Here is a 26,271-nt window from a genome sequence, read left to right as displayed (position 1 = left end):
CACCCATCGCCGCCTCCTGGGGGGCGCGGGGTGCAGCCCCCCGGAGCAGCCGCAGAGGCGCCGCGCGCGCGCGGCGTGGGGAAGGGGCGTCGGGGCGCGCGTGCGGGGGCCTGCGGGGCTGCGGGGGGACCCAGGCGTCCGGGAGGCGGTGCTAGGTGCCGCGCCCCCGCCTCCGGGCCGCCCCCCGCCCGTGACGCGCTCCCCGCCCCCTCGGCGCCGGGAGCCCGAGCCCAGCCGAGCCCGAGGACGGCGCGGGGCGGCGGGCGGCTGGAAGATGCGGCCGGGGCCGCGGGGCCGCCGCCGCTGAGCCCGGAGCAGCCGCCGCATCGCCGCGTCGCATCGGCGCCGCGCCATGGGGAAGGAGCAGGAGCTGGTGCAGGCGGTGAAGGCGGAGGACGTGGGCACCGCGCAGAGGCTGCTGCAGAGGCCGCGGCCCGGGAAGGCCAGTGAGTTGCGGGGCTGGCGGCGGGCACGAGTCCCGCACCCCGGGCCGCGCGGGTCCCCGGAGGCGGGGCGCGGCCGGTGACGCGGAGACCCGTCCTGCGCCCCCTGGCCCGCGCTGGCCCCGGGCTGCCCCGGGCGCCGCATCCTCCTCCTCCTCCTCGCCGCCCCGGGCGGGCGGGCGGGCGGGCCTTGGGCAGGGCGAGGCCGAGGCCCCGCGGGGCCGCTCGGTGCGGGGTTGACAGTCCGCCCCGCGCCGTGGCGATGGCACCGCGGCTCCGCCGGGCACGGGGAGCGGGACCACGCTGGGGGTGTGGCTGCCCAGGCGTGGCCGGCCCGGGCCATCCTCCGCGGTGCGGTGCGGAGCCAGCCCCGGCCCAAGGTCGCCGCCGGCCCTCGGGCGACCCGGGCAGGTGCGGCCCGAGGGAGATCTGGGGGCACGCGAGGGCTGCGGACCCCCCCGGTGTCCTCCATCCGTGTGCGCCCCCGGGCCGTGCGTGCGTAAAAGGGGCCTGGAGAGGGTCCCCGCGCCGGGCGTGCCGAGCTGTCTCTCGCGCTGGGGGCGGGGATGGGGTGGGGTGGGGTGCGATCGCCCCCACCCCGATGCCCGCACTCCGCCCAGCTCGGCCCCGGGCCTCCCCAGGGGGCTCCCCCCGACATGGATAGATGGATGGATGGGCGTGTGGCCCGCCGAGTGCGGCTGCGCGGCGCCATGCGTGTCCTGGCACCTGTGCGCGCGGATCGGAACCGGGGTCCGGGCGCCGCCTCTCCGCTGCTCCCCGGGGGTGCTCTCAGCTAGGGTGTCAGCTCCGTGGGGTGGGCTGTGGGTGGGAATCCTTCAGCCCCCAGCTTTACTTTACCCACAGCCGGCCTGCATCGCACCCCGGGGAGACGCACAGACACGCGGTGCCGCGCAAACGGCCGCCTGTCTGTCTTGCGCCCGGGTCAGTGGGCCCGATTGGGCTGGTTCGGACCCGGAGGGTGCCCGGAGTGGAGGAGGGCTTCTAGGCAGAGGCGGCCAGGGCTGTGCCGGGGTCGCAGGTGTCCGGATGAAGGATGGAGAGGGGCGCGAGGCCTCCCCCTAGCGGCTCCTGGAGCTCTGCCACTGGCCAGTCCTGGGGACCAGACTTGGTCCTAGGGACCAGTCCCTCAGAAGGGTCCCCGAAAGTGGGGCCAGCATTTTGGGAGGTTCCTCTCTTCTCCCCGCACCCTGTCATTAGCCGAGGTGCGGGGCACCTCTATGTACCTGGGTCTTCACCTGAGTCCAGGCTATGCCGACAGGTCTGTGGTCTGGACAGGAGACTTACGTACCTGCCCTGGTCCCCCAGATCCTAGCTGACTCACAGGGCCAGGTGCTGCACATCAGACTGAGAAATCCCTCCATGAATTCTCCCAGTCGTCATGGCAACACTGGCCTGCTTTGGAGTAAAATGGATTTGGTTTCAGCAAAGTACAGCTGGAGTTTGCGCCCTGGTAGGGCATCCAGTCCTGTCCTCACGTCAGACCCCCCAGACTCCAAGGGAGACCTGAGGGATATTTGGGTTTGGGGTCCTCCCCCGAGGCAGCCCCCCCTCAGACTCTGTCTGCACCCATCCAGCTGGACTCCTACATTGTACTTAAGTGTACCTGCCTTCTTTCTGCCCTGACCACGCAACCCCTTACTGATTCCCTGAGGACTATGATCCTCTCTTTTCTAGCACTGCCCCTCCCACTTCCTGGGGTGCTAGGGATGGGCCTGGACAAGAGTGAAGCAGTGGGGGACAGTATGGGGTGGGATGACCAGAAATTGACTGAAAAAAGAGCATCAAGGGGCCAGAGCGATAGCATAGCAGGGAGGGTGTTTGTCTTGCATGTGGTCTCCTGTGCACCATCAGAAGTGATTCCTGATCAGGTGCAGAGTCAAGAGTAACCCCTGAGCACTGCCTGTTGCCCCCCCCAAAAAATAGAAACATTGGATAAGGGTGAGGGTCCCTAAAGCTCTGTAGCTTGGTAGTTCTGACCTCTGAGGGGTGCTTCCAGGGGAGGCCTGAAAAGGCTGTGACCAAGTCAGCCATGATGACCTGATGGCAGGTGTGTGATGCTGCCCACGTGAGGACCCACCTTCTTTGAAGACTAGAATAGAGAGGCCAGGCCAGTTGCCCCTGAAACCCCACTTCTCCCTCTGCTCCCTCCCAACTCTTACCACACCCTTATTTAGGGCACCTGCCTCTCAGCCCCAGGCTACTACTGTTCTGGAAAGTTCTGGGAGGGGCCTGCACTGTCTCCTCGAGGCCACTCTGATTGGGGCAGTTTTTTTCTGGGGTGGATTCCATTAGGGTTGTGTCCCCTTTTTTATGGTTTTGTTTTGGGGCCACTCCTGACTGCTCAGGCATCACTTCTGGCAGGCTCAGGGGACCCTATGGGATGCTGGGGATTGAACCCAGGTTAGCTACATGTATAGCAGGCATCTTCTCTTCTGTACTATTATTCCTGCCCCAAAGTTAGTACTTTCATTATTCATATTTGGTTTTGGGGTCACATCAGGCTGTTCTCGGGGCTTACTCTTTGCTGACACTCAGGAATTACTCCTGGCGGTGCTCGGAGGACAATGTGGGGTGCCAAGATCAAACCTGGGTCAGCCACAGGCAGTGCAAATAGCATTGTCTCTGGCCCTCGCAGTCCCCTGGTGAAGACCCTCTGTAGTGGTCCCTGCTCTGGGGCTTCATTTCCTCAGTCTCTTGAAGCCCTCTGGGAGCCGAGGAGCTGAGGACTTCCCTCCTGAAGTTTACGTGCTGCAGTGGTGTTCTGGGGGACATCTAAGTCTAAAGGGGAGCTCTTTTAGTGGGGAACTGTAGCTGCCCCTGCCAGGACAAAAGTGGCAGCCAGGAGATATGCAGAGTGGAAAGCAAAACGGCAGCCTAGGTCATCATGTGTGCAAGACAACAGCGTGGGTGTTGTGCGTGTAAACGACAGTGTAGGGTATTGCGGGTACAAATTATAGTGTGGGGTGTCGTGTGTGCAAATGAGAATGTGGGGTGTCACATGTTCAATGACAGCGTGGGTGTTGCATGTGCAAATTACAGTGTGGGGTGTGTCATGTGTGCAAATGATAGTGTGGAGAGCCTATGTAAAGTACCAAGAATTCAAGCAGCACCAGGGTTAGGGCCTCAATGCACAGCCATAACCCCCCCTCAGAGGGTTGGTGGAGACAGAGACCCTTGCATGGATGCGGAACTGGAGGCTGCTGATAAAGGGGGAGGGCTGGGGCATTTGGGGTGTTGGTGGCTCTGGCTCGGCATGGGGGGCCGGGAGCTGTTGTCTCTCAGCCTGCTCTGAGGAGAAGCCCCCCCACTGCTGACAGCTAATGTTAGTAGCACCAATGCCACCCTCCCGCGATGCGTGATGTGCTGGGCCAGCCTCCTCTGGGCTGCTGAAGGGCCCCAGGAGTGGTTGAATCTGTCCCTGAAGACCCCGGCAGAATGTGGCAGGATGTGGCTTGTGTGGGACCCTCACCTTTCCCTGCTACTGCCACCCCAGCCCTCAGCTCGGGGGGGCTGCCGATGCACCAGCCCTTGTAAGACTTGATGCCCAGGGCCCCAGCCCCCCACCAGGTCCTGGGCCCGCACAAAGGGGCTTCTGTCCTGCAGCCCCTCCTCACCAAGCCGCTGACCCACAAACGGGTTATGTAACCAGGCCAGGCTGGCAGGGGCTTGGCCAATTTTGCCTGGCCCTATGCCTGCTAGGAGGGGGTCGACGGGCTCCCTCGGCTGGCAGAGGTCTCGGGAAGAGACTGGGGCCCTGATGGGAGGCCAGGATCCATCCGCCTCAGGCTCTGAGTCCTGCGTCTAAGGGGGTCCCCACAGAAGGACACTGCCAGCTTGCAGAGCTGACTCACCCATTCATCACACTGACTGGGCCAACCGGGGCGGGGAACTGGGAGCTGTACCCTGGATTCCTCAGAGATCCCCACTTCTGGTGTTCTAGTCACCCCAGCCCATCCTGATCCTCCTGGGAGACGGATTGGCTATGACGGGTGTGAGGGAGGCGCTGTGAGCAAGTGTGGGTGGGTTGGGGGCCTGAGCCCAGGCTGTGACCCTACAGTACAGAGGCACCTTCCGGTGGTCCACAGGGAGCTCTCCTGTACCCTTAGGCCAGGGTCCCCTCACCCCAACTCCCTCCCTCTCCACAGAGCTCTTGGGCTCCACTAAGAAGATCAACATCAACTTCCAGGATCCAGATGGGTGAGTCTGCAGGGGGAGTCCTGGTGACCTGCGGGTGGGGGCCCCAGCTCTGTGGGAGCCCCAGCCTCTTCCCCTGCCTGTGGGTTCTTGCAGCTTCTCTGCCCTCCACCACGCTGCCCTGAATGGCAACACGGAGCTGATCGCCCTGCTGCTGGAGGCCCAGGCTGCTGTGGACATCAAGGACAACAAAGGCAAGGCTGGGCATGAGGCACAGTGGGGCATGCACACACACACACACACACACACACACACGCATGCACGCACGCACACACCCCTCCTGTGGTGGGTGTTTCTGGGCACCTTGGGGTGTGGTGGTTCCGAATAATCCCCTTTCAGGTATGCGGCCCCTGCATTACGCGGCCTGGCAGGGCCGGAAGGAGCCCATGAAGCTGGTCCTGAAGGCGGGCTCGGCTGTCAACGTCCCCTCAGATGAGGGTCACATCCCCCTGCACCTGGCGGCCCAGCATGGCCACTATGATGTGGTAAGCACAGGCCTGGGTGGGCAGCAGGTTCTAGTGTGGCACTGAAGGGTGCAGGTCAGTGGGGGGGGGGTGCCCAGGACAGTATGAGGTCTGGGTCAGTGTGGGAAAGTGCAGATGTGAGACAAATGTGGGGTGCAGATCGGAGCGGGACAGTATGGGTCAGTGCATGCTGACTGGAGCCACACTTACCCGCAGTCCGAGATGCTGCTGCAGCACCAGTCCAACCCTTGCATGGTGGACAACTCGGGCAAAACGCCGCTCGACCTGGCCTGTGAGTTCGGCCGCGTCGGGGTAAGTCTGCTTTGGGCTGACCCTTTCCCCTGCAGTGCAGGGCCCCAGAGGGTCTCCTCCTCATGAACCCCCCGCCATTTCCAGGACTCAGGCAGTCTCTAGCCCCCCATGATAGCCCCCTGCAGTGCGGGGAACCAGGTCATCTCCACCCCCTGAGAGTCCACCCACGTTTTGCAGGTGGTGCAGTTGCTTCTTAGCAGCAACATGTGTGCGGCCCTGTTGGAGCCCCGGCCTGGGGACACCACGGACCCCAACGGCACCAGCCCCCTACACCTGGCAGCCAAGAACGGCCACATCGACATCATCAGGTGCGCTGGCAGGGGCAAGGAGGCCATCTGGTCATGGTCTGGGTGCCATGACCGCAGAGGGGGGCGCTGCAGGGGCCTTGTGACTTGGTGGGGTGACCCCTATGGCGAGCCAGAGCCCTTTCGGTCAGTTTCTCCCTCTGGAACACTGTGCAGCAGGGCGATGGTGGGATAGAGGGTTTGGGGCTTGGCTTGGGGTTTGGGTTTGGGCCAGGCTGGGGTGCACCGGGGTGGGGGGCGTGGGCTGGACAGCCCTGCCGGCGACCCCCACCCGCCCTACAGACTCCTCCTCCAAGCCGGCATCGACATCAACCGCCAGACCAAGGCGGGCACGGCCCTGCACGAGGCTGCGCTGTGTGGCAAGACCGAGGTGGTGCGGCTGCTGCTGGATGTGAGTGGGCGGGACGGGTGGCGCGGGACAGGGCCTGCGGGGCCCTGACGGCCACCCACCCACCCACCCGGCAGAGTGGCATCAACGCCCACGTGCGGAACACGTACAGCCAGACGGCGCTGGACATCGTGCACCAGTTCACCACCTCGCAGGCCAGCAAGGAAATCAAGCAGCTGCTGCGAGGTGTGTTGGTGTGTGTGTGTGTGTGTCTGTGTGTGTGTGTGTGTGTGTGTGTGTGTCTGTGTGTGTGTCCCCTGCATGAGGCTGTAGAATAAAATCTTAATTATGGGGTTCTGGATGGGGCTAGATGATGATGAGATGGATGGAGAGGCCTTTCTCCTCCAGCCCGGGCCATGCGCCTGCAACCCCTTCCTTCCAGCCGGCAGGTCTTAGGGTTCAGGGTAGCCTCGAGGAAAAGACTCACAGCAATAAGTTTTCTGGAGACATCAGCTTTATTCAGGCCCTAGCCACCACATGTGGCTCCTAAGCTTTAAAATCTTTCAAGCCATCTCCATTATTAGCCCTGCATTCAAGCCTGTCTCCTCCCTGATCCTTCTTTTTTTTTTTTTTTTGTTTTTGTTTTGGTTTTTGGTTTTTGGGTCACACCCGGCAGCACTCAGGGGCTACTCCTAACTCTATGCTCAGAAATCGCTCCTGGCAGGCTTGGGGGTTTGGAGGACCATCTGGGATGCCAGGATTCCAACCACTGACCTTTTGCATGCAAGGCAAAGGCCTTTACCTCTATACTATCTCTTCGGCCCCAGATCCTGCTTCTCACTCCATCTCTCTGGCTGAATCCCTCTGAATCCCCTTCCTGCCCCTTAGTCAGTCCTTTTGTTTCCTACCAAAGACCCCTCCCAAAAATGGGCAAGTAAGGTTACACAGGAGGGGTAACAGAAGGCTATTGGGGTCCTTCCCCTATGTCTCCCCACAGAGGCCTCAGCAGCTCTGCAGGTGCGGGCGACCAAGGATTATTGCAACAACTACGACCTGACCAGCCTCAATGTGAAGGCCGGGGACATCATCACAGTAATGGCTCCCTCCCTAGGGCATGAGGGGGCATTGGTCAAGGGGCACCATCCTTAGCGCTTCCTGCTCTGACTAGGTCCTGGAGCAGCACCCAGATGGCCGCTGGAAGGGTTGCATCCACGACAGCCGGACAGGCAACGACCGTGTCGGCTACTTCCCAGCCTCCCTGGCTGAGGCCCTGCTGAAGCCAGCAGGCAAGGATGCAGCTCAGCTCGGGGGTACAGTGTGTGTGTGTGGGGGGACTGTCACTGCCCTCATCTGGAAGGTTCCCAACTGGCCTTCAGCATCTGTGCTTAGATCTTCGTTTATGATTGTCCTATGGTTTGGGTCATAGTGAAGCGACTATTGGTGATGGTATAAGATGCGTGTGTGTGTGGGGATTCTTTCTTCTCTGGATAGGGGCTTCAGGGAAGGCTCTCGGAAGTAGGAAGGTCAGATGGGCAGTGGCCTGAGACTAGGGTGTTACTGCTCACCCAAATGGGATCTAGGAACTCACGCGGCTGACAGGAGGTGCTGGTCAGCCCTGAGGAGGCCGCAGAACTGGGGCCCAGGGGTCTACCTTGGCAGTTCCCAACCCTGTTGCACCCACAGCCTAGAAGGTCTCCCCAGTGAGGCAGTGAGGTTGGGCAGAGGTGCTCTCCAGAGCTAGGTGGGTCCCCAGGCCCCAGGGGGCTGAGACTCAGGGGGGCTGCTGGGCATGCAGGTTCCCGAGCAGGGGCTGAGCCCAGTGCACCCCAGGGAGGCAGCTCGGCGGGACCCTCGGCACCCCCAGAGGAGATCTGGGTGCTGAGGAAGCCTTTCGCAGGTAGGTGGGACGTCAGGGGGGTTGGGGACAGCCGCACCTCCCCAAGGCAGCACCTGCCAGCTCCCCCAACGCTGCCCCCCCCTCATCCTGGCAGGTGGGGAACGCAGTGGCAGCCTGAGCAGTGGGGCCGGGGGCCGGAGTGGCGGGGGCCATGCCCTGCATGCAGGTGCTGAAGGGGTCAAGGTAGGTACCCCCGGGTGGTGTGTGGGATGGGGCCAATGGATGGGCGGAGCCAGTTCAGGTAGATGTGGGCGTGGTCATTGGGAGTGAGGGGGGGCCAGGGAAGTGGAGACTGGGCCGTGTGAGCCGGAGGTAGGGTCAAGGGATAGGGTGTGGGGACAGGCAAATAGGGACTGGGGCGGGGCCAAACTGGGGTGTGGGCATGGTCAGAGGAGTTACCCGGGTCAGAGGAATGGGCAGGCCCAGCTGATCGGGATGCGGTTTGGGGTTAGGCATGGTTAGAGGTGTCAGGGCAGAGTCATGATCAGTACTGTCAGCCCACCCATATGGTTCCAGCTCCTGGCCACTGTGCTCTCCCAGAAGTCTGTCTCGGACTCCAGTCCGGGGGACAGCCCTGTCAAGCCCCCTGAGGGCTCCGCAGGTAAGAGCGGAGAGTACAGCCCACTAGCATGCCTGGGGGGTGTCCTTTTACCCACCCACTGTGCCCTCGGCCCCTCAGGTGCCGTCCGATCGCAGCCTGTGGCGGCTCGTACTGGGCCGGTCTATGCGGAACAGTTGCCCAAGAAGCTGGAGCCTGCATCAGAGGGCAAGGTACAGGCCTGGGCTGGCTGAGGGCACGGACAGCGCAGCCGGGGCCATGACAAGGCCAGACCCCGTCCTCTGTGTGTCGGTCCGTGTGGTGTAGTGTGGTGTGTGTGCGCACGTACGTGTCGGCGTTGTCAATGCCATGGGCTGAGCATGCTGTGGACCTGAGGTGACCGAGGCGTGTGTGGGCGAGCGTGCACGGGCACAGCCTGTGTGTGGGGCAAGACGAGTCGTGTGAGAGCGTGTATGCATGCCTGTGTGCCGGGAGAGCGCTGACTGAGTGCAGGAGTCTGGCAGGACCCCTGTGGGGAGCAAGGGTCTCGCCCCTCACAGGGCGCCCCTGGAGCAGGCAGGGGGGACGGTCAGGGAGGCCTGTGATCGGAGCGAGCTGGACCCTCGTGGTGGAGATGAGGGCAGACGGTGCCGGAGGCGGCGGCGGCGGGACCGTGGAGCAAGGACAGCGGACGGCGAGGCGAGCCGGCCTGCAGCCGAGGAGAGTGGAGGTGGCACCGCGTGGCAGGGGCACAGGGCAGCGAGCCTGCAGCGGGTGCCTTGTGTCTTCCAGAGTGCAGAGGCCGTCAGCCAGTGGCTCGCCACCTTCCAGCTGCAGCTCTATGCCCCCAACTTTGTGGGTGCAGGCTACGACCTGCCCACTATCAGCCGCATGACCCCCGAGGTGAGCCTTGCGTGGATCAGGTGCTGCTGTGGGCCCTGGCCTGAGCCGGGCTCCGAGGCACTGGCTGATGGGCATCTCTCGTCTGCCTAGGACCTCACTGCCATTGGGGTCACCAAGCCGGGTCACCGGAAGAAGATCACAGCTGAGATCAGCAGCCTGAGCGTGCCCGACTGGCTGCCGGAGCACAAACCCGTAAGGCCCCCCACATCCTGGGGGCTCCTCACAGACAGGCGGGCAAGCAGGCCTGAGGATGCCCCACAGCAAGCTGCCTGGATAAATTGTCTAGCCCTCAGGCAGGGCAGGCATGGGTGGCCTCTGGGTCAGGGACAGGGCTGTGTCTTAGAAGGGGGGGTCTTAGAAGATTACAGGCCCCTTTTGACCGAAACTGCACCATGAACCACATGAGGCACCACTTAGCCCAGAGGTGGCAGAGGGACATCCATGTTCGGGACTGAATTTTCAGGGGCCTGATAACATACATCTTCAACTGCATTTGCCACCTGCATGCCTAAGGCTCTCCCTACGGGCACTCCTGGTTCCCCCATTGGGGACCGAGGGTGCCATGTGGGGGGGGGACACATGTGTGATGTGCATCTGAGAGAGTGGATGGAAGGAACTGGGTGCCTCCAGGTGAGGACACAGCAGCTGCCTGTGCCGTATGCGAGGATTACATACACATGTGGGGGCCACATGTATGCGTGAGGAGAGAGGACCATATCCACATGTGAGGTGTGTGTGCGGACCGTGAGAGTGAAACAGGAAGCAGGCTGCAATGTGAATGTGGCATGGAGGGTGGCAGTGCCCGTGTGTAGCTGTGGTGCGGCTGTGTCTGGCTGGCAGCACCGTGTGTCGCGTCCATGATGTGCGTGCAGGCACTGTCCCTGGCTGCGGGAGGGGGGAGGCAGTGCGGTCATCCCTTCATCCCGTGGTACCACAAGGGTAGAGTCGCCGTGTGTATGTGTGTGTGTGCGTGCATTTGTACATGTGTGTGTATTGGCCTCAGGCTCCTTCCAGGGCTGCGCTGTCTCCCCAGCTGACATCCTGCCTGTCCATTTGTCCTGTGTGTCTGTGCCGGGCTGGCTGGTGCCCCCGTGGTGGGCAGGCTGTGGCCGCCAGCTGGGGCTGCCCTCCCTGTCCCTGCCCCAGGCTAATCTGGCCGTGTGGCTGTCCATGATCGGCCTGGCCCAGTACTACAAGGTGCTGGTGGAGAATGGCTACGAGAACATCGACTTCATCACTGACATCACCTGGGAAGACCTGCAGGAGATTGGCATCACCAAGCTGGGTGAGGCCCCGCACCCCTAAAATCGAACCCCATTTTCTGCTGCAGACCCCGCCCACCAGTGTCGGGCCCCGCCCTCTGCGGCACACACCACCCATCACCTATGGTCATCTGACCCCACCCCATCTGCCGACTGACTCACCTACACCCGGCTCTGTCCACTTGCATCTGGCCCTGTCCCTTCCCTCCTGATGCATGGCCCCCACAGGACACCAGAAGAAGCTGATGCTGGCTGTGCGGAAGCTCGCAGAACTGCAGAAGGCCGAGTACGCCAAGTACGAGGGGGGTCCCCTTCGTCGAAAGGAAGCCCAGGCCCTGGACGTGATGGCCATCGAGTCCCCAACGCTGCCTGAGCCTGCCCCGGCCGACTGCCAGTCTCCCAAGATGACCACATTTCAGGACAGCGAGCTCAGTGGCGAGCTACAGGCCGCCCTGACTGGCCCAGCCGAGGGTGCTACCGCTGCTGCTGCCTCTGAGAAACCCCCCAACCACCTGCCAACCACCCCCAGGGCCGTAGCGCGCCCGGAGCCCAGCCTGGGGGGGCGGGCCCGGCATATGAGCAGCTCCCAGGAGCTTCTGGGTGATGGGCAGGCTGGGCCTGGCAGCCCCCTGTCCCGTAGCCAGGAGTACCTGCTAGATGAGGGGCCGGCCCCAGGCACCCCACCCAAAGATTCCCGGCCCAGCCGCCACGGCCACAGCATGAAGCGGGCCAGCGTGCCCCCGGTGCCTGGCAAGCCCCGGCCCGTCCTCCCACCGGCTGCCAGCCACTTTACGCCCCCCCAGACGCCCACGAAGACGAGGCCTGGCTCCCCCCAGGCCCTGGGTGCACCTCATGGTCCAACGCCAGCCACAGCCAAGGTGAAGCCGACGCCCCAGCTGCGGCCCCCCTCTGAGCGGCCCATGTCACCACGCTCACTGCCGCAGTCACCCACACACCGGGGCTTTGCCTATGTGCTGCCCCAGCCTGTGGAAGGCGAGGTGGCGCCGCCCACACCAGTGCCCACCCCAACACCGATGCCCGCACCCGTGCCCATGCTGTGCCTGCCCCCGGACGCCGATGCCGAGCCAGGGCGCCCCAAGAAGCGCGCACACAGCCTGAACCGCTATGCTGCGTCCGACAGCGAACCCGAGCGCGATGAGCTGCTGGTACCCGCTGCTGCGGGGCCCTATGCCACGGTTCAGCGGCGCGTGGGTCGCAGCCACTCGGTGCGTGCACCCGCGGCCGCCGACAAGAATGTCAACCGCAGTCAGTCATTTGCGGTGCGGCCACGCAAGAAGGGCCCGCCGCCACCTCCGCCCAAGCGCTCCAGCTCGGCCATGGCCAGTGCAGATATGTCAGATGAGCCGGCGCCTGAGACCGAGACCGAAGGGGCCGGGCCCGGGCCTGAAGATGGCCGGCTGGGGGTGCGGGCCCAGCGCCGCAGGGCCAGCGACCTGGCGGGCAGCGTGGACACGGGCAGCGCCGGAAGTGTGAAGAGCATCGCGGCCATGCTGGAGCTCTCATCCATCGGGGGTGGGGTCCGCGCTGCCCGCCGGCCCCCCGAGGGCCTCCCCACGTCGCGGCCGGACAGCCCAGACCCGGGCCGGGTGGCCACCGTGCTAGCCTCAGTGAAGCACAAGGAGGCCATCGGGCCGGACGGCGAGGTGGTCAGCCGGCGTCGCACGCTCAGCGGACCAGTCACCGGACTCCTAGCCACTGCCCGCCGGGGTCCCGGGGAACCGGCAGCGCCCCTGGATCATGGTCACTTTGGGGAGGATGGTTCTGGTCGGCAGCGGCCTCGCGGCCTGGTCAAGGGGGAGGCAGGCGTAGAAGGCCCTCCCTTGGCCAGGGTGGAAGCTAGCGCCACGCTCAAGAGGCGCATCCGGGCCAAGCAGAGCCAGCAGGAGAACGTCAAGTTCATCTTGACCGAATCTGACACGGTCAAACGTAGGCCCAAGGCCAAGGATCGGGAGGCCGGGGCAGAGCCGTCTCCGCCGCTGTCCGTCTACCAGGACGGCGCTGGCACTGTGCGCCGCAGGCTGGCGTCGGACCAGGCGCCCCCGGACTTGCTGCCGCCGCCGCCCGCAGAGCCCCCTCCTGCTGACCTGATGCCGCTGGCCCCGCTGCCCACGCCGCCGGAGGGCGACGGCCGGAAGGCCACCAAGCCGCCCGTCTCTCCCAAGCCTGTCCTGGCTCAGCAGGTGCCCAAGGGCCAGGGCTCACCTGCACCTTCCTCCAAGAAGGTGCCGCTGCCTGGCCCGGGGAGCCCAGGTGGGTGCTGGGGGCCTCCTGTCTCCTGGTCACAGGGGGAGGCAGCTTCTGGGACTGGACTGGGGCGGGTGGCGAGAGGCTGGGACTCTCCCCAAACCCTCCCGTCCCTCTATCCACGGGTGCGGAGGGAGGACCGAGGCTGTGGGTAGGTAGGGCCTTCCATGCCAGAGGATACGCAGTCTGTGTGCGTGGCCCCGGGGCGCCCCAAATGCAGAAGGGCCAGAGGCTGCAGCAGTCCGGAGCCCTGCGGGAGGTTGAGGGGCCCAGGCTCCCAAAAGCTTTGGCGACAGCGGGGTGGCCGCGCCGGGTTCCCGGTGCCCGACTTGGCTTGGCGGGGCCTCGACCCGACCCGACCCGACCCGACCTCCCCGCAGAGGTGAAGCGCGCCCACGGCACGCCGCCACCCGTGTCGCCCAAGCCGCCGCCGCCGCCCACCGCGCCCAAGCCGCCCAAGGCCGCCGCCGCCGTCGTCGCCACCGCCACCGCCACGGCCGGACTGCCGCCGGGCAGCGCAGGCCCGTCGCCCGCGCCCTCGCCCGCGCGCCAGCCGCCCGCCGCCCTCGCCAAGGCGGCCAGCACGCCGCCGTCGCTGAGCGCCAGCCCCGCCAAGCCGCCGTCCCCGGGCACGCCGGCGCTGCATGTGCCCGCCAAGCCCCCGCGCGCCGCCGCCGCCGTCGCGGGCTCCCCCGCCGCGCCCGAAGGCGCCTCCCCCGGGGACAGCGTGCGGCAGAAGCTGGAGGAGACGAGCGCCTGCCTGGCGGCCGCGCTGCAGGCCGTGGAGGAGAAGATCCGGCTGGAGGACGCGCAGGGCCCGCGGTAGGTGCCCGGGGGTGCGGGGTGCAGGGGGCGCGGGTTGGGGGTGCCCGAGGGCGCGCGGGGAGGAGTCCCGGCGCGCTCACTCCCGCCCCCGCAGCCCCGCCGCCCCCGAGGAGAAGAGCGCGAGCAGCATCCTGGACGACATCGGCAGCATGTTCGACGACCTGGCCGACCAACTGGACGCCATGCTGGAGTGAGCGGTCCCTCCCGCCCCGATGCCAGCTGCCCGTGCCCGCCGCGGCCCCCGCACACACTGGCCTTTACCTCAGGACCGGCCCCTCCAGGCGTGGCGGAGAAGGCCGGGGTTTGGAGGGGGGGGGTCCGCGGATGGATGCGGCACAAGCACAAGTCCTGGGACTGTTTGGGGTACCCGAGCTGGCCTACCCCCACCCACCCGCACCGTAGCCCCGCAGGTCATTCCCTGTGCAATACCCGCTGGGCCCCGCAGAAAGGCGCCGCCCGGACCCCACTCTGGCAGAGCACAGGCCTATGCCCAGCACAGAACTGCCCGGTGGGGACCGCTGCCAGCCGCTCCGGTGCAGCACAAGGGGCTGGGGCCAGGCCCCATCCCACTATATCCCCCCTCCCCAGAACATAAGCTATCAAGAGTATTAATTTATTGGGAATGAGCTGACGCAGATTCCCCCAGAGAAACAAAAGGTATAACTTTAACAAATATATATTTAAAGAAAGAAGAAAATATTATTGATTCTATAGCAAGCCTCTTACCAACTGGAAGGACGTTGGAGTCCAGCCCCAGCCGGACCCGTCCGTCGGCAGCCTGGGCTGTCCCTCCCTTCTCCCACGTATGTGCAGGAATGGCCAGTCCCGGGGCAAGCAGGCTCTGCTTCAGCCTCTACTTGCTCCCGAATCTGTACGGCTGGAGAACTCGAGGGATGTGCCTTGACCCGATGGGCTGTGGCCCCCCCATCCATTGCCAGGAGGCAGCGGGTGGTCTCCATGCAGGGTGCTGACGTGGGCTGCACCAGCTGGTGGGTGCAGGGTGTGCATGCCTGACTGCGTGTGGCCCTGTGCCCCAGGCCCGCCCGCCCAGCCTCCAGCTCTCCGAGAGCTTCTGCCCCCGTCCAGGCTGTGTCGTGTGGTCCTCCCTACCCCCTCCCCAGTGCTGCCTGGCCTCTGTCATGTTTGCTGATCCACGTGTGTTGGGAGCAACTTTAATGTTTCTTAAAAAAAAAAAAAAAAAAATCAAAGAAAAAAAAGAACACCTGAAACCAGCTATGGTGAGGTGGGAGGGGAGCTCGGGCTGGGTAGCCTCTGGGTGCGCAGGCCCTGCCAGCTTCTGTGCCCGGTGCTCTAGCAAGCGACGTGTCTGCCGTCCCCTGGCTTGTCCCCAGGGAGGCACCTGGCTAGGGTGCCGGCAGGGCACAACTCTGGGCTCTCAATAAATAACATAATACGGAGCTGCCTGGTTCATTTTTTGGAGTGGGAGTCGGGAGAGGGCAAGAGGTGGGTGCTGGGAAGTGGGTGGTGTTCTGCTCTGTAGTGGGGGTGACAAGGGATTCCCTCCACGGTCCCTCCCTCTGGCTTCCCCACCTTGCCCAGGCGACTTGTCCCTGCCCTGTGCTCACCAGCACTCACGGTCAGTCTGAGTAGTTTATTCCAATCACAGAGTAACCAAATCTATATACAGTCTAAAAACAGTAGAAAATGAGTAAAAAGGCCCGCAGTCAATCTGGGTGGGGTTGGAGTGTGGGCCAGGCCAGCGTCGTACCTGGCATCAACACAGAGCTTGGGCACTATCCCTGTAGCAACTGTGCAGGCCATGCTGGAAGCTCCGAAGGGGGTCACCATAGGCGCCCAGGGCTGGCCAGCTGGGCTGGGCCCCCCGAGTGACCGTGCTGCCTGACATCCACATCAGCACGTCCAGACCTGCAGAGGAAAAGCATTGTTCCAGAAGCCTGCCCCCTGCAGCAGCGCCCCGATGGCCCCCTGTCCCAGCACTGACCTTCACAGTGCTGTCCACCGCCCCTGAAAAGAGACGGCCCCGAGACACGGCCAGCGCTGTCACGCTGCCCTGGTGCCGCAGCAGGGTCTGTGTACAGATCATGTTGTCCATGCTCCACACCTGGGCACAGAACAGGGGTTGTGAGAGTCAGCCTTGGCTCGGCCCGGCCCCCGACACTCCACAGGCCAGGGAGGGACATACCCTGAGGGACCGGTCATAAGAAGCACTGAAGACTTTGGTCTGGTCTGGTGTGGAGATGACTGCCAGGGCATACACGGTGCCCACGTGGCCTGTCAGGGTTCGCACCTGCTCCTTGGACTCAATGTCCCACACCTGGGGGGAAAGGATTGGCCAGTCAGACAGGAGGGGAGGGGCTTCTGAGGACATGCCCCCCCATAGACCATACCCCAAGGCCTTATCCCAAGCAAATAACTCCCCTCAAAGCCTGGTCCCACACAAGACACATCTTTTTTTTTTTTTTTTTTTTTTTTTTTTTGGTTTTTGGGCCACACCCTGTGACGCTCAGGGGTTACTCCTGGCTATGCGCTCAGAAGTTGCTCCTGGCTTCTTGGGGGACCATATGGGACGCCGGGGGATCGAACCGCGGTCCATCCTAGGCTAGCGCAGGCAAGGCAGGCACCTTACCTCCAGCGCCACCGCCCGGCCCCACAAGACACATCTCAAGGCCCTGCCCCACAGGTCACTCCCCTCCTGGTCCTACCCTCACAGGCCACACCCTTTAGGAGCCCACAAACAAGGCCACACACACCCCTCATGGTCCTGCCCCCACAGACCATACCCCTTAGTGGCCTACCCACAAGGCCACACCCACTCGAAGCCCCAAATCCAAGCCTCCAAATCCCCGCCCTCACGTGGATGAGGTTCTCATAGGTGCCACACACGATGTGGTGATTGGTCACAGCGATGGAGTACACACTGCCGCCCGACGTCTGCAGGACGTGGATACAGTCAAGGGTGCGGATGTCCCAGATCTGTGGGTGAGCAAAAACAGTTTGGCCGTGGCTGGCACCTCCTCAGGGTCCTCCTAGGCTCTAGGAATCTGGGGGAAGGTGGGGCCTGATTTCCCATTGGGCTAGGGCAGAGGAGGGGAGAGGCCCAGCTGGGCACAGGCCACCCCAGAAGCAGGTACCTTGATTGTCTGGTAGGAGCCGCTGTACAGGTAGCTCTGGGCAGCCACCAGGGCCCGCACCCAGTGGTTGAGGCCCGTCAGCTCCTTCTTCAGCTTCAGCTCGGTACCCACAATGTCCCAGACCTGCAGGGCAGCCTATGAGTGTGGGCACGGGCGGCAATGCTGGCATCAAGGCCCACACGTACACCCCTGCCACACTGACCTTGATGGCCTTGAGGGAACCGCTGAAGAGCATGTTGTGCGCAGAGACAAGGGTGCACACGGGGTTATCATGGGCACGGATGGTGTTCACCTTCTGCAGGTTCTGGATGTCCCACACCTAGGGGCCATGTGCCTCAGTATCCCAGGGTCATAGGGTGGAGAAGCCCCAGCCCCACCCTCAAGGTGATGGGGTAAAGGACCCCAGCCCGCACTCACGATGATGGTGCAGTCCGCTGAGCCACTGTACAGCTTGCACCTGGAGAAGCCAATCACAGGCCTTACTGCAGGGCCAGTCCCAGGGCCATAGTTGCTCTCTGAAACCTCAGTTTCCCGAGACCCCGCCCCTTCCCGGCCTGCATCTGACATCGGGGGTGGAGGAGAGATGGACAATGACCTCCCAGTACTGCCCATTCGAGTCTACGGTGGAGGTGGAGGGGGGCCCAGGACAGCAAGGTCGAGCCCCTCTCATAGCTCCTGACACTCACCCCTGGATGCAGAGCGCCAGCACAATGCCATCATGGCCCTCCAGGGTCTTTTGGCACTTGTATGTGGTACAGGTGTCCCACACCTGCAGAGGCCAGGGCATGAGTGTTTATATGTCATGTCAGTGTGTGTGTGTGTTGAGAGCAGGAATAAGGCATGTGTGTATGGGGAGGCCCTGCACCCCCAGGCATGCAGCAGAAAGCACCCCACCTTGATGGTCTTGTCCGAGGAGCCACTGAAGAGCAGGTCCCCCATGGAGTAGACACACAGGCACCAGACAGGCCCCTGGTGGCCCACGAAGGTGCCCTTGCACTTGAAAATCTGCTGGGGGTCGTAGGCTGCAGAGAGACAGTATTAACTGTTGGGGGTGGCTCTGGGCAGCCTAGAGCCGGGCAGGGTACCGCTGCAGACCCCTACTCACATCCCAGGATGCTCATGTTCAGCCGCGCATTGATGTGGGACAGCTCATCCTGTGAGGCCAAGGCAGGGTGGTAGTGAATGGGGGTGTCTCCATGCCCAGTATCCCCAGCCGAAATGGTTAACTGACCCTATGGAGGAACCCGCCTGCCTCTCACGTTTAGCATGGATGCGTCCCTCCGGAACTCCATGAGGTCCTCGCTGAGCTTGCTCTGGTTTTCATCCAGGACGTCTGCAAGGGAAGAGGGTGGGTATTAGGAGGCACAATATGGAGTGCAGCTCTGCGCTGCCCCCCTCAAGCCCCACCCTGGGGCCCAGCGCTGACCGAACTTGAGCTCCAGGCTCTTCTCCAGCTGGTCTATCTTCTCAGAGAGCTTGCCCAGCATGGAGCGCAAGAAGGCAATCTCCTGGTCCTTCTGCGCCAGAGCCACATGAAGCTCGTGGAAGCGGTCATCTGTCTGCTGCAGGAACTCCTTCAGGCCCTCGAAGCGGCATGTCTCCAGGTGCGTCTCGTAAGTGTCCTGGTTCCCGACAAACGTGCACCTGAAGGCCAGGAAAGACAGGTGTGCTGCACAGCTGTTCTTGGGGGGGGGTCTGCGGGTGCCCCATCTGGCCCCCAGACAAGGCTGAGCCCTTTGGCCTGGCTGCATCCTCGGCATCATCCACTGGCTCCTAATGGGTGAAGTGGCCCCGGGTGCCCACTCACCCGTACTTGCAGTGTGGACACTTGATGTGCTCGCACTCCTTCAGGTGGGCCTCCAGGTTCATCTTGAGCAGTGGTGGGCAGCTGGGATTGTTGGGGCAACGCACAGGCCTGTAGTCACAACTGCCCTCATGGTCCCTGCAGGTAGAGGCGAGGACAGGGCCTGAGTGTAGGGCAGCGTGCCCGGAGAAGAGGGGGTGGGGTGTGCGGGGTACTCACTTCCGGGAGCTGAGCTTGATGGTGAAGGGGCAGCCCCGGGGATCCACCTCGAAGACGGGGGGCTTGCCGCCCCCCACGCCCCGGCAGCCGTGCCTGCAGTGGATGAAGAGCTCCCCGATCTGCTCGGCCACGGCAATGTTGTTCACCACCACTGTCAGCTTGGCGTTGTCCACAGGGCACTTCTCTGTGGGGGGAGGCAGCTCGCCCGGGCTCACGGCGGGGCACCCTCAGCCCAGGTGAGGTGAGAGGGGCCGCCATGGGGGCTCGGGGAGAGCAGTGCCCACCCGCCCACCGCGCAGTCTGCACCCTCCCATACCTGACTTCAGGGCGCATCTCCGACAGAACGTGTGCTGTTGGGGAAAGAGGCAGATGTGGAGTGTATGCTGTTAGCCGCCTCCCCACCTGCCCACTGGATCCCAGGGGCAGGGCAAGGGCCTCACCCCACACGTGGTGATCACCGGGTCCTTGAATACGCCACAGCACAGCTGGCAACACAGTTTCACCGAGGGCTGCTCAGCAAACACCAGTGGCTCCTGTGAGAAAGTGCTGGCTGCTAAGGGGTGGGGCTTCCTGGGCCCCTCGGCAATGTACTGAGGCATCTGATAAAAGGGGACCACCCCGACTGGACCCCTGGCCCACCACTTCCTCATTTTTACTGGAAAGGGGAGCAGAGATTCCACTGAGGTCCACAGGGAACCCACCGCTCCTTCCCGTGCAGCCCATGTCAAGGACCTGGGAGCAGGTGCCCGGTGTCCCTGGGAACAGAGAGGGCCCCATGGTGCTGCCCCACAGCGTGGGTACCTACCGGCTCCTCCTCGTCTTCAGGCAAGGAGAAAGTGGAGCGCAGGGACATGCTAGACTCAGACTGCAGCGAGCGCACGGAGATGGCCGAGTCGGAGCGGCGTGGAGTGCTGATGGGGGGCTGAAGCGAACGCGGCCCTGGTCAGCCGTAGCAGGGCCTGTTCGTGCCCGCGTGTGGGACCAGCCCTGCGGGCCCCTGTCTGCCCCTGCCCCCCTGCCTGGCCTGCTCCCTTTGTCGATGGAGGGATTTCCTGCTATTCAACTCCGCCAGGACACGCTCCCGGCTTCCTGCTTCCCGTGACGGACGCAGCCTGTGAGGCCCACTGGGAAGGACTGGATGGTGGACACAGTCCTCCGAGTCAGAGCCACTCCACAGGCCTCCCGGAATCCTGGCCGCTCCACATGGCCCCCCTGAATCCTGGCCGCTCCACATGGGCCCCTTATACTCAGGCCACTCCACACAGCCCTCCTGCATCCTGTCCATTCCATACAACCCTCCCTGAACTCTGGCTGTTCCACACAGACCTTTGCATCCTGTTTTTTTTATTTTTTATTTTTTTTGGGGGGTCATACCCGGCAGCATTCAGGGATTACTCCTAGCTTACGCTCAGAAATTGCTCCTGGCAGGCTTGGGGGGGACCATATAGGATGCCAGGATTCGAACCACTACCCTTCTGCAGGCAAGGCAAATGCCCTACCTCCATGCTATCTCTCCAGCCCCAGGCCCTTGCATCCTGGCCGGTCCATACACCCTCCAGAACCCTGACCGCTGTGTGGAGCACAGCTCTCTAGAACCCTGGCTGCTGCAGCCCCTCCAGTGTAGATCTTACAAGAGTCCAGCTCCCTACATTCCTGTCCATAAGCTTCCCTCATGAGCCTTCTCCCAGGCCCACAATGCTCCCTAGATAGCAGAGCCTGGCAGGGCAAAAGGACCTGTTGGAAACCCCTCCACTGAGCGTTCAAGACAGACACACGAGGTGGGTACTGGGCAGCTATCAACCAGAGGCTGGGCAGCTTCCCAGGCAGAGGCTGGTCCCCAGGCACCCAAATCAGTGCCACATGCATGCTAATGCCACACAGGGCTACAGGGAAGGTCAAAGATAGTGAGTCACATGGCCACGGAGGTGCTAGGCCCCTGGGGACAGGCTGAGGTGACTCCAGGCAACTGCCTGGTCTGCCCAGTCTGTAGAACTAAGTGGGTACCTGGATGGGGACACCTGAGCTGTGGCTGAGAGCCCACACAGTCCCCAGTGCCAACTCCCTTCCTTCCCAGTATGCATGGAGCGGGGGACAGGATAGGAGAGTGCTGCGTCAGATTTATAAGGCTTCCATATATAACAGCAGAGAACTGAGGATGCCCTGCAGTGCCCTGCAAATGGGACCCTTGTACTCCCCATTCCTGGGATCCCGCATACCTACCATGCTGTCATCCTCGTCTCGTGGTGGAAAGGCCAGGGTGCTGCTGGAGGACGGGGTCCTACGGTGCTGCTTGTATGTGTTCCCACCATCTGCTGTTGAGGGGACACATCAGCACAGGGGGAGTCCCAGCCCTCACTGGGGGCTGCATGGACCGACCCAGCTGAACACCAAAGCTTTGGGCACTTCAGGGGAGGCAGGAGGGTGCAAGGGCCTCTCCCAGCATGTGGCCTCTGGCTGAAGGTGGGCTGATTGCGGGTCCTTCTGGAGATACCAGCTGAGGATAAAGCTGTGACCTGGGCACTGCATAAAGCTGACCAGCAACTGTTCGTTAGCCCACCGAGCCAGCACCGGGAACCCCAGGGTGCTACTGGGGGCCTGGATTTTTGCTGCTGAAATCCTTTGTTTTGTTTTAGTTCTTGTTTTTTGTTTTCAGGCCACCCCTGGCATACTCAGGTCTGATTGACTCCTGGCTCTACACTCAGGGAATTCCACCTGGTGGGTGAGGCCACTCTCTGGGGGAACCCTATAGGGTGCCAGGGATCAAACCTAGGTCAGTCTCATGCAAGCACTCTCCCTGGTGTACTATGTCTTAGCTCACAAAGATTTCAGCACTCTCAGGACTCCAGCCCTGAGCAGAGTCCCCATCTCAGGCCCCATGGGCAGGGGCAGGGGCCTTGGCTCTCCTGGGCAGCAGGTACTAGTAAGGATGAAGCCTGAGGCTACTCTGCCCCAGACTGGACACTACAGGAACTTAGGGGTCACATGGGGACACCACTAAGAGGAAGTGGAGTAGGAATCAGAGCACATGAGTTCTACATTATGATATGTATGATACCCAACACCCCTAGTCTTGCTGGACTGCCTTTCTCCCCTGAAATGCACCTAAGCTCAGTGGTTCTGAGGCTTAGAAACCCCAGAGCTGCCCTGGCTCACCTTTGTTGATGGTGGTGACTGCAGAGAAGGTGGGCCCGAAAGTTGTTTCCATTCTCAGCCTCGACCCCGGGAGGGGGTGTGTCTGGACAGGCAGCAAGGCAGAAGCAGCTGCTAGTGCCCACCAATAACCAGGGACCTCCCAGAGCTCCGCTGCAGGGTCCTAGGGTGCCGCTGGCCACAGGCAATGTCCAGGGCAGACCCCGTAGAAGGGGTCGTGGCGGAAGCCCCCGCCTCAGACTCGCGAGGCCCTGCAGGGGTCCCGGTGCAGCAACACTGCAGGCAGGGACAGGTGGTCACTCATGTGTTCCGGTCAGTACCCCAAGAAGTATACTGGGCACCCCAGCCAGAGTGACCCTGGCAGATGGACAATGGAGGCAGGTGGAGGGGAAGCGGCCCCCAGTGTGGATGAAGCCAGGACCCCACCAGCCAGGGCTGCCATCTACGAGGGACACATAGGACACAGGAAGGGCAGGAATCCCTCAGAGTGGGGCGGGGCCTATGAAGGTCATTCATCCTAGATGGGGCAGGGCCTGGGTGGGTGTGGCCATGTAGGTGACTCCACCCATATGGGCGGAGCCTCCATAAAAGGTCAAGCAGGGACAGGGTCCTGGGTCCTTAATTAGGGGAGGGGTCAGATACCCCTGAGCATGGCAGGGACCTGAAACAGGTGGAATTGGGGCCCCTGCCCTGCAGTCAAGATCCCCTCCCCGAGAAGCATAGCCTACCACCCCAATATACCCTGTGCACAGATGCCCTGTGCTGATGCAGTGGTGCCACCCACCCCCGAACCCCATCATTCTCACCATGCTCACCCGCCTCACAGGGTCATCCCCATATACTCTCCGAGCTACCTTCCATGCTGACCCCCAAACACCACCTGCACCCACCCTCATCTCCTGGAGGGTCGTGTTAACTGGGAGTCATTCCTGAGTGCAGAGCCAGGAGGGTGCCTTGAGCACAGCTAGGTGTGACTCCAAAACAACAAAACAATCTATAAAAAAGGGGGGGTCTTGAGACCAGGGGAGGGCATCATTGAGTGGGCAGCACCAAGTTTGGGCAATCCCACTTTGCAGGGCGTCTTGGGAACCAGCCTGGAGGCAGGACACCCCACTGGAGGTCTTGGGAACTGGGAGGCAGCCCTGCCTGCAGGGAACCCAAGGTCTCTTCCTGCGTAGTGGGAAGACAATGTGGATCCACTAGTGAGGTAGCCACTAGTAGGAGACTGAGCGAGCAGCAGAGGGCAGCATTGGCCAGCAAGGGCAAGGGAGGGCAACGGGAGCAGTGGGGGCAGCAGAGTGAGGTGAGGAGGGGCAGCAGGCAAGCTGTTGCTACAGCTGTGGGGGGATCCCCTCCCTGGTTCCCCAAGGTTCAGCCAGGGCGTGGGGCAGGGCAGGTGTGACCTGGGCCCAGCCCCATATCTGCAGGCCTCCCCTGCCCATAACTCAGCCTGAATAGGAGAACTGAGAAAGAGGCAGGTTCCACAGCAGCATCCCATCGACCGCATGTTGCAAAGCTGTCCTGGCATCCAGGGCCAAAATTGTGCAGCGCAGCCGTCCTGGGGCCCAAACTCCTGAGGAAACCATCTTAAATCTGGGGACAGGAAGTGTGACCTACCTAGAGCTGATGGCCTCCAGTGGGGCTGGGATGGGGAAGTCCAGAGAGGCCTAATCCAGCACCCCGAAACCCATCCCCCCATCCTGCAGAGCTCCAGTCTGCCTCTGCAGTTACCCCCCTGCTGCCTGGAGTGAGTGTGGGATGCCGGCACACACACACACACACACACACACACACACACACACACACACACACACACACACACACACATTCCCCTGGAGTGACCCAGCCCAAAGGCTGCCTGGCAGCTCCCCAGGCCCCCCCCCCCCAACTCTCCCCCATCTCTGTGCTGTTTCTGGCCTGAGCTCCAGGCCCTCCCAGCAACCTCAAGCCAGCCCTGGCCCCTCCTGCACAAGGGCCTGGCTTGGGCAAGGCTCCCTGAAAACAGGCCCTGGTTGCCATGACAAAAACATACACAAACCCCAGCAGCCCCTACCATCACTCCTGACTTGCCCCCCATGACTTTCTACCCAGCCAGAGCTCCCTCCCGCCAGCCCACACGTGCACCTTCTCCAATCCAAGCCTCCTACTCCCTCTCCCCTCACCCCATCTGAGATTTGTGGATGGGACCATGCTGGGTCTCAGACTTGTCCCTTTGTCCGACTAGCTCGGCACCATTCACAGCTGGATCCGGCCCTGGAAGGTGGCCTAGGGGCAGGAGCCTGAGGAGGTAACGCTAACCCCACTTTGCTGTGTTCCAACGCCCCCGCTTTATCAAACCGAAGACACCCCCCCATTAGGACAGCAGGTCGAACGTTGGCCTTGTATGAGGCCAACTAGGGTTCGATCACCAGCGTCCGATAAGGTCTCCCAAACCTCTCCAGGAGTGATCCTTGACTGCCAAGCCAAGATTTACCCCTGAGCACCCCAACACATACACGGGCACCCCAAAACACAAATTGGTACCCAACACCCAAGGCCTACAGACAGTACACAGTGGCACCCCCAACACACACCCTCAGATCCCTCCTCTGCACCCCAGTTCCTTCTTGCTTGGCACCCTTCAATCCCTTAGGATCGCGTCTTTTGGACGGCCTGCCAGTCCCTCCCTCTATCCAAGGGGGCGGGTTTTTGGGGGGGGCTTTGCTCCCCAGAGGACGTTCAAGCAGTGTCTGGGAGCCCTGCTGAGCTGTCACAGGCCGGCCAGGGCGAGGTTTCTGCCATCTAGTGAGGTGCAAAGCGGGGCCGGCGGGGCGCGCGAGGAATGCAGACGGAGGGCGAAGCCAGCTGGCCCCGACGGGCACCGGGATCCGAACCCACAAGCGCCCGGAACCCTCGTGGGGTTCCTCGCGGGGAACGCGGGGAGGGGGCGCGATCGGAGCGAGAAGCAGAGCAGCGAGATGGGAGGCGAGCGCACCCCGGGACCCCGGGACCCCGGGACCCCGGCCCGCGCCGGCCCCGCCCCCGGGCCCAGCCACTCGCCGCCCCGCCCCGCCATCTACACCGAAGGCACCCGCGTGACCCCGAGGCGCGATCCCGGCCCGGGGAGCCCCGCGCGGACACTCACCCGCCCGCGGCCGCCGGGGAGCAGCGGCGCCTGCCTCCCGCTTCATGGTACCCCCTTGGCCGCTGGCCGCCAGACAGGACGCGCGAGCCGGAAGTGCCCGGCCGCGGGGGCCTCTGGGAATTGTAGTTCGCAGGCTGGGGGGCGGAAGGCAGGAACCCTGGGCGGCCGCTCTCCCAAAACTACCACTTCCGGCCTCTGCGCGGGTCGCGGGGGCGGGCTAAGCGGCCTCAGCATCGCTCTATGTTGCAGATGCGAGTTTGATTGGCTGGCCGACCAGTCGTTCACCGCTAGGCGCAATGGCCTCGCAGGGGGGCGGAGCTTCTGGAGGCCGGAAATGTAGGTTCCCCGTGTGATTGGTGGGGAAAATCAGTGTGGTGAAGACTGGAGCCAATCAGCGGCGAGAGGCGAACTTTCGTGCGCGCACTGGCCAATCAGAGACGGGCCCACTTGCTATAAAAGCTTGAACTGGCTGCGGCGGTTTCTTTTCGGCATCCGGTCGGGGGCTGTTCACTTTTGGTTGTTGCTCTTTGGGGACCGCTGTTGCGTTGAGTTGAGCGGCACGTAGGCCTGGGAGGGGGTCACCTAGCCCTGCAGACCGGCCAAGCCATTGGGGTCAGCCTTTTCCCCCAGCGTTGCACAAACCCCGACCTAGCTGACCTCCAGGTAAGACTGGGGCCTACCCGCCTAACCCCCTCTGCAGCTCTGGAGCCGGTGATGAATTGCTCGGACTTCTGACACCTCGTATGAAAACTGCATATGCAGTCTGATTATTTCGCGAGACTGAGGCTTCGGAGCTCACCCCGGATGTTTGGGGGGTACAAGGGTGGCGGGATCAAGTGGGTTTTTGTCTACATTGAGGGGCTGTCTTGATCTACAGGGACGTCGGTGAGCAGGATGGAGACCGTGGATAGAGGTCAACACGTTCCCGGGCCTGGCTGGTGAGACAGTGAGAAGCTTACTCAGGCGGAATCGTTAAGTTTTTCCCAATGAGAAGTTTGTCTACGGTGACCGGTAGGGTGTTTGCCTTGCACGCTGCCAACCTTAGATGGACCCGGACTCGATCTCCGGCATCCCATGTGGCCCCCCCCTTCAAAAATAAGTTTT

At 62.8% G+C, this 26,271-nt stretch overlaps 2 protein-coding genes and 1 non-coding gene across 7 annotated transcripts; 2 read left to right on the top strand and 1 right to left on the bottom strand.

The window, feature by feature from the left end:
- Nucleotides 1-213: 213 nt before the first annotated feature.
- CASKIN1 (CASK interacting protein 1) lies at nt 214-14,096 on the top strand. Of its 3 annotated transcripts, XM_049768393.1 has the most exons (20): nt 214-446; nt 4,610-4,661; nt 4,755-4,852; nt 4,998-5,143; nt 5,339-5,434; nt 5,612-5,742; nt 6,022-6,130; nt 6,205-6,313; nt 7,065-7,159; nt 7,236-7,353; nt 7,863-7,964; nt 8,059-8,147; nt 8,481-8,565; nt 8,644-8,735; nt 9,295-9,405; nt 9,496-9,597; nt 10,552-10,690; nt 10,896-12,938; nt 13,313-13,754; nt 13,852-14,096. In XM_049768393.1, exons 1-20 carry the CDS (start codon nt 353-355, stop codon nt 13,949-13,951), a joined length of 4,353 nt encoding a protein of 1,450 aa, XP_049624350.1. In that variant the 5' UTR covers nt 214-352; the 3' UTR covers nt 13,952-14,096. The 3 variants fall into 3 exon arrangements, with proteins under 3 accessions (XP_049624350.1, XP_049624351.1, XP_049624352.1); XM_049768394.1 differs by lacking the exon at nt 7,863-7,964; XM_049768395.1 differs by lacking the exons at nt 9,295-9,405; nt 9,496-9,597.
- Nucleotides 14,097-15,354: 1,258 nt separating this feature from the next.
- On the bottom strand, nt 15,355-25,234 carry TRAF7 (TNF receptor associated factor 7). 3 transcript variants are annotated; one of them, XM_049768576.1, is made up of 20 exons: nt 25,168-25,234; nt 22,047-22,319; nt 21,114-21,205; nt 19,699-19,815; nt 19,334-19,426; nt 19,210-19,243; nt 18,894-19,077; nt 18,678-18,812; nt 18,297-18,514; nt 18,130-18,203; nt 17,976-18,024; nt 17,765-17,892; nt 17,557-17,639; nt 17,288-17,327; nt 17,073-17,189; nt 16,871-16,993; nt 16,593-16,712; nt 15,922-16,053; nt 15,721-15,840; nt 15,355-15,644 (listed from the first exon to the last, which is right to left on the bottom strand). In XM_049768576.1, the coding sequence occupies exons 2-20, from the start codon at nt 22,096-22,098 to the stop codon at nt 15,630-15,632; spliced, it is 1,926 nt and encodes a 641-aa protein (XP_049624533.1). In that variant the 5' UTR covers nt 22,099-22,319; nt 25,168-25,234; the 3' UTR covers nt 15,355-15,629. The 3 variants fall into 3 exon arrangements, with proteins under 3 accessions (XP_049624533.1, XP_049624534.1, XP_049624532.1); XM_049768577.1 differs by lacking the exon at nt 25,168-25,234 and having other exon boundaries at nt 21,114-21,202; nt 22,047-22,539; XM_049768575.1 differs by lacking the exon at nt 25,168-25,234 and having other exon boundaries at nt 22,047-22,538.
- Nucleotides 25,235-25,873: 639 nt separating this feature from the next.
- LOC126002456 (small nucleolar RNA SNORD60) lies at nt 25,874-25,956 on the top strand. Its single transcript, XR_007493155.1, has one exon. It is a non-coding gene; the product is annotated as a small nucleolar RNA SNORD60 (small nucleolar RNA).
- Nucleotides 25,957-26,271: the final 315 nt, after the last annotated feature.

Source organism: Suncus etruscus, chromosome 2 (assembly GCF_024139225.1).
Source record: "Suncus etruscus isolate mSunEtr1 chromosome 2, mSunEtr1.pri.cur, whole genome shotgun sequence".
In the NCBI taxonomy this organism is placed as follows: Eukaryota; Metazoa; Chordata; class Mammalia; order Eulipotyphla; family Soricidae; genus Suncus; species Suncus etruscus.
The sequence above is the reverse complement of the archived record's forward strand: the minus strand, read 5'-3'. Positions and strand labels throughout refer to the sequence as shown.